The 16,742-nt window shown below is 38.0% G+C and overlaps 1 protein-coding gene across 17 annotated transcripts in view; it reads left to right on the top strand.

Moving 5' to 3' along the window:
* Positions 1-16,742, top strand: part of KDM4C (lysine demethylase 4C) — a 412,741-nt gene that overhangs the window by 213,629 nt on the left and 182,370 nt on the right. For 16 of the 17 annotated variants that reach the window (XM_054519941.2, XM_024251879.3, XM_063713994.1 and 13 more), the window contains 4 exons: positions 4,246-4,439; positions 7,628-7,866; positions 9,814-10,136; positions 13,841-13,949. In XM_054519941.2, the coding sequence (XP_054375916.1) occupies positions 4,246-4,439; positions 7,628-7,866; positions 9,814-10,136; positions 13,841-13,949 (865 nt within the window). Of the gene's footprint in view, positions 1-4,245; positions 4,440-5,368; positions 6,087-7,627; positions 7,867-9,813; positions 10,137-13,840; positions 13,950-16,742 lie in introns of those variants that run through there. The other variant, XM_054519946.2, reaches the window with a different exon arrangement.

Here is a 16,742-nt window from a genome sequence, read left to right as displayed (position 1 = left end):
ACATTTTTGGGAAAGGGGAGGCTAGAGTTTGATTTAAAAATTTAGGGTGTTTAAAACTAACTTTTGCTTTTTAAATTATCCATTCCCATTTCCTAAGGAAATAGCAATAAATATGTTGTTTGATTTTTTTTTTTAGCATAAGTCATTTTTATCAGTAAACACATTTTTGGTGGCTACTGTAAAGGACAGTATTTTAGATCTAAAGGATAGGATAGAACAGGATAGGTCTAAAGATATGATATCTACTTAGGCATCACCAGAAGACAACAATTTGTGTTTCATTTGGGCTTATTTGTTTTGAGACTGGGTTATGAGATTAATTTTTGTATTTTTGGTAGAAACTGGGTTTCGACATGTTTCCCAGGCTGGTCTAGAACTCCTGGGATCAAGCCATCCACCTGCCTCGGCCTCCCAAAGTTCTGGGACTACAGGTTATAGCCACGTGCCTAGTGTCATTTGGACATATTTAAATCTTCAAAATAAGAGTTTGCCATCGGCTCCTCCCTTCTTTATGATTGTCCTGTTCAACAAATCTAATTCATCTTCTACAATGGGTTCTTTTCATAATTGTTGGAAAATTAATAATTTTCTATGAAAGACAGTAATTCTCTTCAAATTTTAAATATTATCCTCTTTAGGTTATAATATGATATGTTTGAAATTCACTAGAGTTTTATTTTATGTAAACAAGAAATCAACTTTTTCCCAGTATGTTCTGAAAGTTATTCTTCAATCCTGAGATTCAAGTGAATATTATTTCATGTCTCCCAAAACCACATACATGTTGCCATGTAATACCAAGCTCTTATGTTAAAAGGAGGCCTATTTTGTTTTTTAAATACAGTGGAGAATGAAGAAGTCACATGAGTCGAACCCCTGCCTCCATCTTATTTTACCTTACAGCATCCTACCTTGGACACCTGGGCAGTATTAATTCATGTTATTGGCATTTCCTCTCATTAATGCCTGTCATCTGCTGGGCCTTCAGTTTCAGTTGTTTGCTCTAGATGTGAAGCCATGGAGTTGAGTCTGGTTGCAACATATGATCCAAACAGGAGCTTGATGTACCCTGCTGTCACCTCTCCCGTGACAATGGCCCAGTCCTCTAGGGTTTTTTCAATCCCCCACAAGTCTGGGATTGCTCCTGCTGTTTGATTCTTCAGAACCACTGTGCACTTACTTCCCCTTGACCCTTAAGATGATTTGTTAGATGCTGTATTCTGATTCTTATTTCTTTTGTTGCTTCCACTTTTTCAGTAAGGCAAAATAAGATAACACTAGAAACCTCAATGTTCTTGTGGTCAGATTACCAAAAATCAGTTTGTGTAAGCCATATTCGGCCTTTTAAAAATAGGCACTTATCTAGCATTTTCAGCAACATTTTACAAGAACAAAAAGTTTAATTCTATTGTCAGCCCCATGAGGATAGTTACCACTGTTACTCTCAGTTTTTCAGATTGGGAAACTGAGGCACGGAGAGGTTAAATAAGCTGTTCAAGATTTCATAGCTTGTCAGTGTTGAAGCTGGGGTTTGAATCCAGTCTTTTAAACACTATTTGCATTGTGGGTCTTACAGTTTCTCAGCAAATTGATATGGTGTAATCTTTTTCACATCTTCCATTGCATAGTAATTCCAAATAAACTTTAAAGGTGTAATCTTTTTATATTATCTTTTATACCATTACTGAGATTGTAATTGTTGGTGGGTTTAGGTTATTTAGAAAAATTTAGTATAGGTGGGTTTTCTGGTTGATTTAATCCTTAAATAACAAATCTTATGACACATGGTGTCGTGTTTCTGTACCTCCTGAAGGGTAGTTTGTTAGGGCTGTTGTAATAGCCCAATGAGGTTCTGTCCACTCAGTCGTTCTGCATCTGTGGCTTGTCCTTGGAGTCATTCCTTTATTTTTTTCTCTGTGTTCCTTTCAGTTCAGGCTGGCAGCATTTCTGCTGGTATAAAAGTCTCAAAATCCTTGTCAGTCTCAAAATCCTTGTCAGTCTTCTGTGTAGTTCATGGACATCCAAGCATCAAGCAAGACGGTCCTGCACAGCTCTCTCCTGGATAACCACATTCTCTCTTCCTGGCTTCTGCTGACATGGTTGATTGGATCCACGAGTCACATGCTTAATCTGTTTAGCAAGTTTGTCCACCAATACCATCCTCCAGTCTCGGAGCACACTCCTCTTTGACCATGGCTTATCTGCTGTTTCTTTTTAGGCTTCATAGCATCATCTGAGCAAACAAGATGAATATTAATCAGGTGAAAGTTTTTTTTCTGAGACACTTTGCTCAGAAATAGTGTTCTGTACCTCACTAGCTTATCTGCCCTAGGGATGTTGCAATTGTAATCATGATCAGGCCTAAATTAGCTCATTAAAGTGGGGAGCATCACTTTTGTTCACTGTTTATTTTTCTTTGTGAAGCAATATTAGTAACACTTTAGGAAAGTTTCTGGTTATAAGTCCAAGCTTTCTTCCCCCTTTTGTCAAAAGATTACATCTTAATCCAAAATATCTTTCAATTTCTCAGGATCCTCATTTTCTTTATTCCAATGGCAAGATAATTATGCAAGGTAACTTAGAAACCTCATTATACGTAACCAATAATAGAAAGCAGTGGTGTAGATAAATAGTATTAGGTTCAGAGGAACAGTTGGGACAATTTATATTCAGAGCTGAGGATGAAGTTTTGCTGGATAGCCGACTAGTATGCAGGAAGGTGGTGTGGTAGGAGGAAAATACTGAAGTAAATGAAGCATATGGGGCATTTGGGCTCCCATGACTTGGGTTGAAGAGGAATATACATGTTGACTTGCTGTGGTAGAGAAACCTGAAAATCTCATTGGTGGAGTAAAATCTTGGAGCCCTTAATGCCAGGCTCATAAATTTAGACCTTATTCTAGGTCTAGGAAAAGCAGGGTGATTACACCTTATTGAACTCAGGAATGAAAGATTGTGAGATATTTGGGGGAGATGAAAGTAACAGCTATAACGATGGATTATTGTTAGGAGAGACTACAGGCTGGGAAATTAGCCTTGTTATGCTAGGATTCAAGGCCTGGCAGTGCAGCTGCAAGGATGCTGGCAGAAGGAATTGAGACAGGAGATGCTGTAAATGGAGACAAGGCTGAATTTTTAGGGGTGAAGGCATAGGAAGTGCCTAGGAATGTGGACTATGAATGTAGGAGAACAGAAGAACTGTGGTATCATTTGGTAGCGACAGAGTGTGGTTTGCAGTTGAAGACATTAATTTTAGGTATTTTGAATGTAATGGCCATTAGGATGAGAACTCTGTGGTGGGAGTTTGGGTTTGGATATATTAAGACTTTGGAGTTAATTTGCATGGAGGTGATAATTGTATCACCAAGATATCTAAAGTCTTATTGTGTCAGAACTGTTCAGTCAGTCTGTTACCGGGTGTGTTAGGGATTGTCAAGGTCTATCAGTTAAATCTTGGAGATTATTTATGCACCACCATTTGAATGATAACTTCCCTGTTGCATAGTGCTGGCCTAGACCTAATAAAACTTTGTGTGAAGTCTTTATAGAAAACTTGCTTAATAAGATGTGACTGATAACTATGTATTCATGAGAATTAAAGGCATAGTAGATTCAAAATAATTTTTTCTTTGAACTTCTCACCTTTACCCCATGTCTTCGTTTTAGTGGATATGTTTGTTGTTGTTGTTGATGGTCTTGGATGTTGTATGTGATGTGATGTAGAAAAGGCTATTCATTTGCTCCTAATTTTGGGTTACCTTATGAGAGTTTGTTAATAACCATAAATATAACAAAATATATCTTAGAGTAAATTTATCTCAACTCACTGGTTAAAGTATTCTAATCACACGTTCATTGGGTTATTTTGTTTGTTGACAACCCAGGTTTTCAGCTTTACAGACCTTTTAGCGCTCAGTTCATTGACACATCATTGTGATGGGCAGATAATCTTTCCATTGCAGGCGTGCTTCCAAATGAGAACTCTTTCCTTTTAGTTTTTCTTGGTACATAGTTCCCTATGAGGTCCACAAACCGTTATAACCACATTATAAATGTGAATATATAGATTCTCATCTCTATTCAGAAGAAATTGGGTTTATCACCCATTGAATGTTTGATAATGTAATGCATTATCCTCCATTATGTAGTGACTAAGTATTCATGGATGGTGTGTTCAAGGACCAACTCTGTGTTACTGTATAGTTAGCGAAACGTTTAACACCCTCCAACCCGGTTGTGTTTCAGTGCACTTGCAGGAAAGACATGGTGAAAATTTCAATGGATATCTTTGTGAGGAAATTTCAGCCAGACAGATATCAGCTTTGGAAACAAGGAAAGGATATATACACCATTGATCACACAAAGCCTACTCCAGCATCCACCCCTGAAGTAAAAGCATGGCTGCAGAGGAGGAGGAAAGTAAGAAAAGCATCCCGGAGGTAATGACCCCTCACCCCACTGACCTGCCTTGCCTGTCGTGTTTTCTCAGTTAAAATGGGTCATTGGATGTGGTGTTCTCAAAGGCAGTTTACTTGCTTTTTCTATTTATTCATCATAACTTTTAATACCTTTCTGAAAATGTGAGACAATTATTTTTAATTCTTTGATGTGTAATAAATACAATGTAGGAAGAGATGTATATTTAGTTTGTTTGAGAATATTCCTGAAGTTACTCTACATGGCAAATAGAACAATATAGAACTTGTTAGACCACTTACATGAATGTGTTTTATGGTTGTATTATTCCTTTCTGTGCATTTCCATATTTTAATCAATAACTTGATTTTCCACTTTTTCATTTTGCCACCATTTTTCTTTTTGGCTTTAGTGGTTATCTTCTTCATTTGTCCAACATCTGAGCTACTACTCTCTTCTGGATGCTTGTATTTTACTACATTTTATGCACTTGGTTTTATTCTTTTGTAAGATGTAAAACACAGCATATAGCATTTCTGTAACATGCTTATCGTTGTGAACTTTATTCTCCATTCCATCTTTGTGGCCAGGATCATTTCAAAAGCCTTTAGATCTGCTGTGGGCATCTTGTTGTTTTAGTCTATTGAATAGGGTGTGTGTTGTGTTGCTCAGGTCCTTAGGCTACCTTTTAAGGCTCTTATGTTTTCCAATTTTATGTTAAATTTTCCTCTTCAATATTACTCATTGTTTTTCTTTCAGATTATAAAAGTAATATTTGTGCATTGGAGGAAATTTGTAAAATAAGGAAAAGAATAATGAAGGAATCCCATATCACTCATAACCTCACTATCCAGAGATAACCAGTATTAACATTTTGTATATATCCTTTACCTATATATTTGTTATATATTTTATAATATTATATATCTTTCCAAAATTGGGGCCATGCTCTATTAACAATCTGACGATCAGTTTTGAGTGTTTTTTTCATGTAACTGATTGATTTGCTGCAACGTGATTTTTAATGCCTGCATGTATTTAATCCTCTGTAGCTTGTTTCCACTTTTTTGATATTAACTAAGTAACACCATAATTTTACATCTTTGCCCAGACTTATGATGCTTATTTTCTGTCTTTTTTTTCCCCTGATATTTGTTTTCTGCTTATTTAGAGTGGTAGTGAGTGGAAGAACCTTAGGAACATGGAGTCAAACTTCGGCATTTTATAAGAGGTAGACCTGAGGTGCAGAACTAACTCAGGTGTTGATATTTCACCCTGTAGTTTACCGCAGTGATTGTCAAAGTGTTTGTTAGTAGGTCAGGACCAACATTTTAAAATGAGGTGGTAAAATAGAATAAAAACTATTATAGTGCTTCCTCTGTGGTAAGGGCAAGTATTCACTCATGACATGTGTATGTGTGTATATAGTGTCACTATCTGAAATGTGTAACTCACTGTGGGTTACATTCAAGAAAAGTTTGAGAAATACTAATTTGGACAGTCAGTGTCTTTGATAACTGTGTTAATTCACAGCACTAAAGAAACCAGCGTTGGAAGGAGGCAGTATCCAATCCCGAGTTCAGAATACACACCAGGAGAACATCTTGAGCATTGTTCTTTAATGGATGGAAAACACAATATTTTCATTAGGTGTATGACTTGGTTTCAAGGTATTAACCACAGTGGGCCTTTTGGGTTGATAAAGAACATAGATTTATGACACTTGAACAGATCAAAATGCTTGTCAGTAGGTTCAAATAATCAATGGAACTTGCTCACCTACTTAGCCTGACTACGGGCTTGTTTAATATGCTCAGCCTTGTGGCTTGATATTTAGAGATTATTGATCTCCCTTTGGAAATAGCCCATTTAGGGAAGTCTGATGAAGGGAATGATTCATTGATGTCTTAAGCGCATGTCAGCCTTCTTTTTTTCACATGTACTACACTGTTTATAATGTTGAGATTTTCCCACATCAGCCAATGCATGGATTTGCAACAAAAGTGATGATGGTGATGATCATACTACTACAGTTACTGCCATCAGCAGCAGTGAAAGCTAATTTATATAGGTTATCGCAGGCCACCGTATTCTTTGCCCTCCCTGACTTCCTACAGTGCTTAGTCCTGTGGTGGTTTCTTGTGTGTGTGTGTAATACATATGGGTGTGTTTTGGACACTTGCTTTGAGTTGATTTGTAATTGTTCCTAGTTGTTAGGAATGTTTGTTTCATATGTAAAAAGCATATATGCCAAAGCTATCAAGTGACCTGCTGGAAAATACTCAGAGAGGGAGAAGATAAAAATTGTGTTCACTCTGAAAATAGTATGTTGATGTACGATGTTAAATACATAAAATTAGGCTGAATGTGGTGGCTCATGCCTGTTATCCCAGCACTTTGGGAGGCAGGGAGGGAGGATCACTTGAGGCCAGGAGTTCTAGACCACCCGGGACAATATAGTGTCTTTATGAAACACACACACACACACACACACACACACACACACACACACACACACACACACACACACACACACACACACACACACACACACACACACACACACACACACACACACACACACACACACACACACACACACACACCCCACCAGTTAGCCTAGTGTCTTTATGAAACACACACACACACACACCAGTTAGCCTAGTGTCTGTTTTAAATCCTTTCGCTATTGATGAATTGGCATTTAATTTGAACTATTTTCATACATACCTGACAATTATACAAAACTCAATGAAAAGTAGTCAGTAATTTACCTTGAAATGTAAAAAATTTACTTATAGCACTAGCCTAACAGGATATTCTGATTTTTTCATTTATTTTCTTCATTTTCTAAATATTTTATTTATTGAATATTTTATTTGTGTCTCATTTCAACATTTTTTACTTTATTTTTATTTTCAGACTTTTAAAATGTTGCCACAAAATTTTAGGAATGGCCCTTTTTCAAAATAATGTTTAATAATTATTTACAGTTGTGTGAATTTTAAAGTTTTATTGATTGATATGAAAATTGTTTTTAAGATTTTGATTTCAAATTTAATCTTTCAGTTGTGAACATTGACTTGGCATAGTGATTAACAATGTCAGCTTTTTCCTTCTTTAAGCAAGTGAAAATGACATTTATATTGGGATGTGTTTTTCATATCCATTGCAAACATCCCGCTCTGACCACTGCTTCTCTTGTTGACAGCTTCCAGTGTGCTAGGTCTACCTCTAAAAGGCCTAAGGCTGATGAGGAAGAGGAAGTGTCAGCTGAAGTCGATGGGGCAGAGGTCCCTAACCCCGACTCAGGCACAGATGACCTCAAGGTCAGTGAAAAGTCAGAAGCAGCAGCGAAGCTGAGGAACACAGAAGCACCTTCAGAAGAAGAGTCGTCTGCTAGCAGGATGCAGGTGGATCAGAATTTATCAGATCATATCAAACTCTCAGGTGAGAAGATGGTTGATTAGGTTTCACATATAAGTAGTAGGTGGTTGATGATCAGATGTCTTAAATGGATGTTCACTATGACAAGTATCTGACTAGTCCACATAGCTTAATCAATAATCTACCAAAGTCATGGGTAACTCAACCAATAGTCCCAGAGAATATTATAAAAGTCAGGAGCCTCACTGCTATGTGTAGCAGAATTGTGAGACAAGCAGCCAGCAGTGCCTATTTGGTTTAATAAAAAAGAAGATTCTAAAATGAGTTTTTTGTTTTTAGTGCAACTCAATTTACAATATACGTTTTTGGAAGGCTTCTTTTGAATTCACATGAGTAGAGAAAACCAATTATAGATAATTCTTTGTAGATTCTTAGCTTTCGACTTAATTTTAAGAAGAAAATAAAGATCAAGGTTTTAAGAACAACAATAATAAAACGTCAGCCTAGTGAAATGACATGTATAGTCCTCTTGCTTCTCTTCTGTACTAAAGCCATTGTCTGAAAATCTCAGCTACTTTGCCTTTTCTCCGTTTGGTAGCATATTTTTCTGAAACTGCTTTAGTGATTTGCCTGTTTCATATTTGTTGGAGTTTTTGTCTCGTAATAAGCTAATTCTTGTGTTCCTCTCATACTTCTCATCCTGTAAATCCTTCCTCATGGGATTCCCCCCTCCGCCAGAATGCGACTCCCTCCGCTGCTTCCTCCTCACTCATGGCACCATAGCTGTTGCCTGGATGACTGCAGCAATTGCTTCCTTCTTTTTCAGGAGTGTCAGCTGTAGTCACCCCCGCTAGTCAGTTCTCCAGGTGGCCATTAGAGTGATCCTTTAAAAGAAAAAAAGCTTAGGTCTTGTCACTACCTTCTTCTTAGTATTATTCCACCTATAATAAAATAAAAAGTCTTCACATAGTCCTAAACTGGTCCTCAGCTGCTTCTCCAGCCTCATTGCCTTTGCTCTTGAAATAGCTGTGTGGGTAGAGTTTAAACCACAGAACTTTTAAAAAATGAGTTCATGTTTTAGTGGAGAGCTAGGCAAATAACCACATAATTACAATCCAATGTGGTAAGTAGCATTATAGAGATTGCATAGAATGTTGCTGGTTTACCAAGGAAGGACTTCAAACACACAAGAGCTGGATAGCCAAGGTTTCTTGGCAAAGGTGATATCTAAATTGAGTTATGATGAATGGATACAAGATAGCAAGGTAGAGAAGGTAGGGAAGGAAATAACAACAAATGCGGAATAGAGAGTTAGGCAATACATATGGATATTTCATTATAGTCCCTTTTTTAAAAATTTTTTTATTCTGTTTTTTGAGACAGAGTCTCTCTCTGTCGCCTAGGCTGGAGTGCCTTGGCACAATCATAGCTCACTGCAACCCCTGCCTCCCAGGTTCGAGCGATTTTCTTGCCTCAGCCTCCTGAGTAGCTTGGACTAAGATGTGCGCCACTATGCCTAACTAATTTTTGTATTTTTAGTAGAGCTGGGGTTTCGCCATGTTGGCCAGGCTGATATTGAACTTCTGGCCTCAAGTGATCCACCTGCCTTGGCCTCGCAAAGTGCTGGGATTACACACGTGAGCCACCGTGCCCGGCCCCTCATCATGCTTTCTCTTACACTAAGTTTAATTAGCCAGTTTATGAATTGCTGGATGGTTTTGCCTAAGGGCCCTGAATTTCATTAGTTCTGTCACTACATGGTTCTTTGCACATTGATCTCCAGATTTTGAGCCCTGGCATAATACTTTAGTAGAAGAACTGGGTTGTTCAGTATCAGAGCTAGTATGTGATGGGTACAAATGAGGTTTGTTTTGTGTGTGTGCATGTATGTGCGTGTGCATGCGTGTGTATGTGTGTGTAAGATATAGAATCAGTTGGGAATAGTTTACCAATTCTACTTAGTAGTAATACAGTGCATGATTTATTAACAGTCTTCTGTTTTATCCTCAGGAAACAGCTGCTTAAGTACATCTGTAACAGAAGACATAAAAACTGAGGATGACAAAGCTTATGCATATAGATGTGTACCTTCTATATCCAGTGAGGCTGATGATTCCATTCCATTGTCTAGTGGCTATGAGAAGCCCGAGAAATCAGACCCATCCGAGCTTTCATGGCCAAAGTCACCTGAGTCATGCTCATCAGTGGCAGAGAGTAATGGTGTGTTAACAGAGGGAGAAGAGAGTGATGTGGAGAGCCATGGGAATGGCCTTGAACCTGGGGAAATCCCAGCGGTCCCCAGTGGAGAGAGAAATGGCTTCAAAGTCCCCAGTGTATGTGGCAATATCCATTTTTTACCATATTCATTATATGGTGAGAGCACATTTTGAAAACAACATGCTGTGCACTGAAATCCTCCTTTAGGGCACAGATAAGTAACATTTTACATTTATGAGTCTTAATCATATTCATTCAATAACTGGGAGGTAAGCCTTCTGTGAGCTGTGGCTCACATAGTGATAATTTAGCACATGGAGCTTATGGCCACGTGTCGATGCTTGATTTTCTTTTTTTTGTTCAAAAATTAACCTCTTTATTTTGAGGTAATTGTAGACTCATATGCAGTTGTGGGAAATAGTGCACAGTGATTCTTTGTACCCTTTACTCAGTTTCTCCCAATGCTACCATCTTAGAAAACTATAGTACAAAGTCACAATCATATTGACATTGATAAGGTAAAGATTACAGAATTGTTCTGTCACCTGCAGAAGAATTCACCTGCTGGGCACTGATCACTTCCAGCCAATAGTTAATACCTCCTGGTCCCAGCCTTCCCGCAGCTTCTATTTCAGTATCAGGACTCACCTGGTCATGCTTTCTTCTTACTCTTTCCTCATGGACCCTGAATCTCAGGACCAAGATGACCTTTCTTGTCCTGCCCCCTCCTCGAAAGAGGCCCTTTGCCTCTGAGAAAAGACTCCTCTATATTATTTAGCTTCCCATTGTGACTTTTTGGAAAATTGTACAATATTGTCCTTGTGCAGTATTAATATTCCATATTCAGTAGAAACTGTCCATGTAGCCATAAGAGTGGATCAGGAGAGCTAGGACTGTCTGTAGCGATTGTCAGAATTCAGTACTTTTTTTGATGTATCCAACCTGATTAGGGAATTCAGGTGGATCAGGAAGGAGTAATTGTTTGAGCTGGTAAGTTGTGCTGGCTGCAGAACAGACACTGCTCCTGCTCATTTCAACTCAAAATAGATCTTTGTGTCCCTGAGTAGGAGCAAGGAGCAAGGGAGGTTTGAATACCTTGCTTTGAATACCTTGCTTCTCATCAGTCCTAAAATGTTAATTAAAATATACTTTTCTGATTTGACCCAATAGTGTTTATCTTTTTATGTAGAATTGTATATCTCATTGAATTATAAACCCATCAAAAATATGAAAGATAAAAAAAAATGGTCTGGTTTCTTTGAAAAGGTGCCTAAGAGTAGTTTGAAAATAGCATTGACATACTAATAAGCAAAATTTACAACTTTGGCCAAATGTGGTGGCTCATTTCTGTAATCTCTGCACTTTGAGAGACTGTGGTGGGAGGATCGCCTTGAGCCCAGAGGTTCGAGATGAGCCTGGACAACATGGTCACACCCTGTGTCTACCAAAAAAATAAAAAAAAAATTTAGTAGTGTGTGCCTGTGGTCCTAGCTACTAGGGAGGCTAAGGTAGGAGGATCACTCGAGCTCAGGCATTCAAGGCTGCAGTGAGCTGTGATCCCACCACTGCACTCTAGCCTGGGTGACAGAGTGAGAGACCCTGTCTCTTAAAAAAAAAGAAAGGAAAAAAAATTTACAACTTAATTTCATGAATGGATTAAATGTAGCCAAGCAGATATTCTTTGGACAGGTGAATGAGTCAAATGCCTGCTTTAGTTATATTTAGTGACATTCTTTAAAGTAGAATGGAGCTGAAAGTAATTCTCAGATTTCTTTGCTCTCAAGGAAGATGATTATAGATCTAGTGCTGTTTACCTTCATCTTTATCATTTCCCCAAGTAAAGACTGACAGCAGAGAAACCAACATTGCTATTGAAGGCAGAGAGGCTTGGCTTGCCTGTAAGAACAGCTGCATGACATCCTTTTCTTACACCATGGTGTTGGATAACTCCTAGATGTCATACAGCCCCACTTAATTTTTGTGTAGTTTTGGTCAGTGTTTTTTAGTATTCAGTGTAATGCTATGTGTATGCTGATAGCTGCTGGCATTAGCTCATCTACTCAGTAAGTATTATGTTATTTTTTAAACTCATCCATCCATCCATCCATCCATCCATCTTGGGCTCAAAGCTGTACCTGGAACACACTGAGTATGTTCTCACTTTATGTGCTATTCTTGCTCCCCCAGATGCTCCTCCCTCAGATAATCATATGTATGCACTCAAAGTTCCCCTCAAGTATCACTGTATCAGAAAGGCCTTCTCTGATTACCCTATAAAACTGCCCCCTCCCTATCACTTTCTATTCCTTTGTCCTTCTTTATTTTCCTTCGTTGCATATTTACCGAGTAGTATCTGATAAATACAACTTATTCATTTATTATGTATTCCCTTACCCCTCTATAATCTACACTTCTTGAGAGCAGAAACCTGATGTAATTTATCCTGCTATAGCTCCAGCTATGACAACGGTATGATGCATAGTAGTGTGTTGGTATGTCTTCTTGGCTGAGTTATAATTTCCCATATTGTTTTTTAGCTATTATAAACATAGCTATATTGCATTTGTCATTCTTTTCTTATTCCTAGCTTTGATTAAATGTTGTCTTACACATTTTCTTAGAATCATGTGTTGGAGTCAGAGGCCAGAGTAGTTTCCCTATATCGGCCACTGCTTCTTCAGCTTACCGGAAAGAAGACTAAGATTGTTTTCTTTCATAGTCAACTCTTGATGTAAGCCCGCTGGGTTCAAACTCTCTCTGATACCCTCTTTCCCCTCCCCCTGCCTTTAAAAATTTTGCGTTGTGCAAGCAAGAGAGCTTAAAAGGTGGGTCCTAGCTGGAAGGTGTAAGGATACACATGACTTTCTACCTGGGAAAGAAATATATAGTCTGTAAATCCCAGGACCAAAAATCATTGATAAAATTTAAGTGGTTTCAACATGGCATTAATGTATCATTAAAAAAAGAGAATACTTTTGGTTTCTTGTTTGATTGTTATTTATGTGATCTAGAAGTGGTGATTCATTTCTGAATGGAGAGAAGTGTACAGCCTCAACTTTGCAGTATTGTCTTCTCTGTGAGGATAGAAAATAAAATTCCTTGCTAAATGTTAACATGGGAACATCTCAGAGGTGACCAAGAGCCACAGTCCTGTATTTTTATGAGAATGCAATCTTAGATTTACTTATTTATTTTTGGCAACAGGGTCTTGCCCTGTAACCCAGGCTGTCGTGCAGTGGCCTGATCTTGGCTCATTGCAGCTTCCACCTCCTGGGCTCAAGGGATCCTCCCACCTTAGCCTCCTGAGGAGCTGGGACCACAGGCATATGCCATTATACCTGGCTAATTTTTTTTTTTTTTAAATTATTGACACGGAGTCTCCCTATGTTGCCCAGGCTAGTCTCAAGCTCTTGGGCTCAAGGGATCCCTTCACCTTGGCCTCCCAAAATGCTGAGATTACAGGCATGAGCCACTGTGCCTGGCCTATAATCCTAAATTTAGATTAGTTGTAAGAACTATAGAAAACTTGTTAACTGCTGAGCTTTTTGCAGGTTTAATAAGCCTACCCTGCCCTACAGCTTGTATTTTCATAAAAAGTGGAAGAAGAATTAATTGACCTCTGGGTAAAATTACTAATAGAATTGATTCCTATTTCTTTTGACCTTAAGTTTAAATTTCTTAAAGGACTAGTTCTCCAAGAGCTAAACAACCACAAGATTTCTTCAACATTAAGTTATAAATAATTGTGAACCATAGGGTTTTTTTTTTGTAGTTTGTTTTTGATAATGGTATTTCTCCACCATTTTTGTTCTATAACTAGATAACAGAGGGAGAGAACAAAACCTCTAAGAGTTGGCGCCATCCACTTAGCAGGCCTCCAGCAAGATCCCCGATGACTCTTGTGAAGCAGCAGGCGCCGAGTGATGAAGGTGAGATGGTGACCCTTTTTAGGATTTTTTTTTTTTTTTTTGGTGTGTAAAACAAACTATTGTAAAAAAATTGCTGAATAGAAAAAAAAATTCAACAAGTAGCAAATACATACTATTAGGAGATCATACATAATAAATAATTTACAGGTAAAAGAAATTTGGAACTTAGAGGTAAAGACTTACTTCATATAAGCTAGCCTTATTACTGGTAAAAGTCTTCCAGTTTTATGTCTTGGGGTAAAATCAGTCAGCCTTGACATGTTTTAGGGTTCTACAGAAGAAGCTGAGTTGAGACTCATTTCTCTAAAGATGTTAGATTTTAGAGTTAACATGCTGTAGGTTTCTTTACATTGTCTTTACTTTTAACTTCAACGCTTTACATTAATTTAACCACCTTCAGTAAAAGTCTGTGTGCCGTATCTTTTTCCATATCCTTTTGTAACTGGTGTGGGGTGAAACATCCTTTTTCCTTCACTAGATTGCTGTGATGCAGCTGGATGTAACGCAGTTTCATTTAGAATCATTTACCATTCCTAGATGTAAATTTATCTTTTTCCCCCTTTTGTTCTTTTTTTAAGACAGGGTCTTGCTCTGTTATTCATGCTGGAGTACAGTGGAGGGTGATCACGGCTCACTGCAGCCTCAACTTCCCAGGCCTAAGTGATCATCCTACCTCAGCCTCCCAAGCATCTGGGACCACAGGCATGCACCATCACGCTTGGTTAATTTTTTTAAAAAAAAATTTTTATAGAGATGGGTTTTGCTATTGCCCAGGCTAGTCTTGAACTCCTGGGCTCAAGCAATTCTCCTGCCTCAGCCCCGCAAAGTGCTGAGATTATAAGCATTAACCACTGCATGCCTGGTTACCCTTCTTACCTTTCTTTTATAAAAAAGAAATTTTTGTTGCCTCAAATTAAAAATCAGATCCCTGACTAGTAAGTGTCTTGTATATGTCTCTTAGCATCATGAAGGCCTTATTTTTTCTGTGTCTAGAGGATTAATTCAGGCAGGTTTTCTGTTAAGAGTCCTTCTCTGAAGTATTCTCCAGTTTTACTTATGGAAATTATTAACTAAGGTCATGTGTCTGTGAGAATGCAGTTAAGTGAGTAACAAGAAGCTCAAGTTTCTTGTTTAAATAAATTTATCAGAGTAGGTAGATATCTTTCACAGATTTTTTCCCCCCTTTCACTCACTTTTCACTTATGTCCCATGTTTAGTTAGAAAACAAGATCATGGCTGGGCATAGTGGCTGACACCTGTAGTCCCAGCTGCTTGGGAAGCAGAGGTGGGAGGATTGCTTGAGCTCGGGAATTTAAGACCAGCCTGGGCAACTTGGGGAGACCTTGTATCATAAAAAAGTAAAAATATCATGAATGTAGGGATTAGGGATCATAGTAGTTTCTATAAAACCAATCCAGGGTTAAATTCTGACTCAAGTAATAGAAATAATGAAACATATTTGCGTTTATTTCCATATATCATAATGTTGAGTTTTGGTTTTTTTTTTTTTGCTACTTTATTATACCCAGTACAAACCATTTTCCCTTTAGTGTTAAGACAATTATATGACAATTCTGTGTAAAGTAATTAATACTTAATGTACAATACTCATGATTGTAATTTCCCTTTCCCATGGTAGACTCTCTTCAGTATAACTTTTGTGAAGGGAATAGGCTATGCTAAGGCTGTACCAACACATAGAGAAGGCTGCTCCAACACATAGAGAAGGCTGCTTTCTCCTGCGTCCTTATTTGCCTAGGAAGTTTATTTTGATGTGGGCCATCATAAATTGGCCCAGAGTTTCTTTTTGGAAAGCAGTTCTGATTTCAGTTTGTATAGCTTGCAAAATTTATAAATGGATTGGTTTGATGAAGTCGTCTCAAGGGTTTGAGGTTAAGTATTTTGTAGAAACGATGATTGTAGCTTTTGCAACAGTCTTTCTTTCCTTTCTAATATGTTAAGGACCCCTGGTGACCTGTAGGGATTTTTCAGAATTGATTAGAAAAATCAGAGAAGTTTTGTGATGGCTTAAGTTTTTTACAAGCTTTCAAACTGACAACAGAGAATATTCTGTTGCCCGAAGTAAATTATTTACATCATTGGGAACTTGAATGTTACCTTAGCCATTTGCCTCTGTGTCTATGTTGTTTGCAAAGTTGAAAGTGAATAAACATTATCATTGTTAGATTGTGATGTGCAGTGAGTTTTTTACTCACTGGGAGCATACAATTCCAAATCCAACTTCTTTGGGGGGATTTTCTGTCCTAACTATTCTGCTCCTTTTGCACTCCTCATATGTAGGAGCATAACTACATTAGAGCATAGGAGAATTGCATCTTTAAACAATAATCAGTGTCTTCTATTGGTGAACGAGCATTTCTCTATTGAAGCTGGAAAGTTTCTCCCTAACAGAAAGGCTGCACAGGGGAAAGTGACTTGGTCCAGGACCTCTGGGAGCTGCTATGACACTGGGAGCTGAGAGATGAGCCACTTGTACGTTGCTGTTCTCTTTAGGACAGTGCAGTGGCTCTTTGATACTCAAATAACCTGAAACACCATAGATCGTTCTGACTGGTGGCACATCCTGTAATTACAGGATCAGGAAGGACTTCGTGACTCTTAGCCTGTTATTTTCCGGGAAAAGATTTTCCATGTTGAATAGCAAAACATGAAAGTTGGTGGTGGTGGAGAAGAGGGGGCTATGTAATAAAAGAATAATGATTAGAATGTATCTTTACATAAAAATTAACATCTAACTTATTCTTTTTTGGTGAAAAATAATGTTAAATATAT

The sequence above is a fragment of the Pongo abelii genome, chromosome 13 (genome assembly GCF_028885655.2).
Source record: "Pongo abelii isolate AG06213 chromosome 13, NHGRI_mPonAbe1-v2.0_pri, whole genome shotgun sequence".
NCBI classification, from domain to species: domain Eukaryota; kingdom Metazoa; phylum Chordata; class Mammalia; order Primates; family Hominidae; genus Pongo; species Pongo abelii.
Note: the sequence above shows the minus strand (reverse complement) of the source record. Positions and strands in the feature narration are given on the sequence as shown.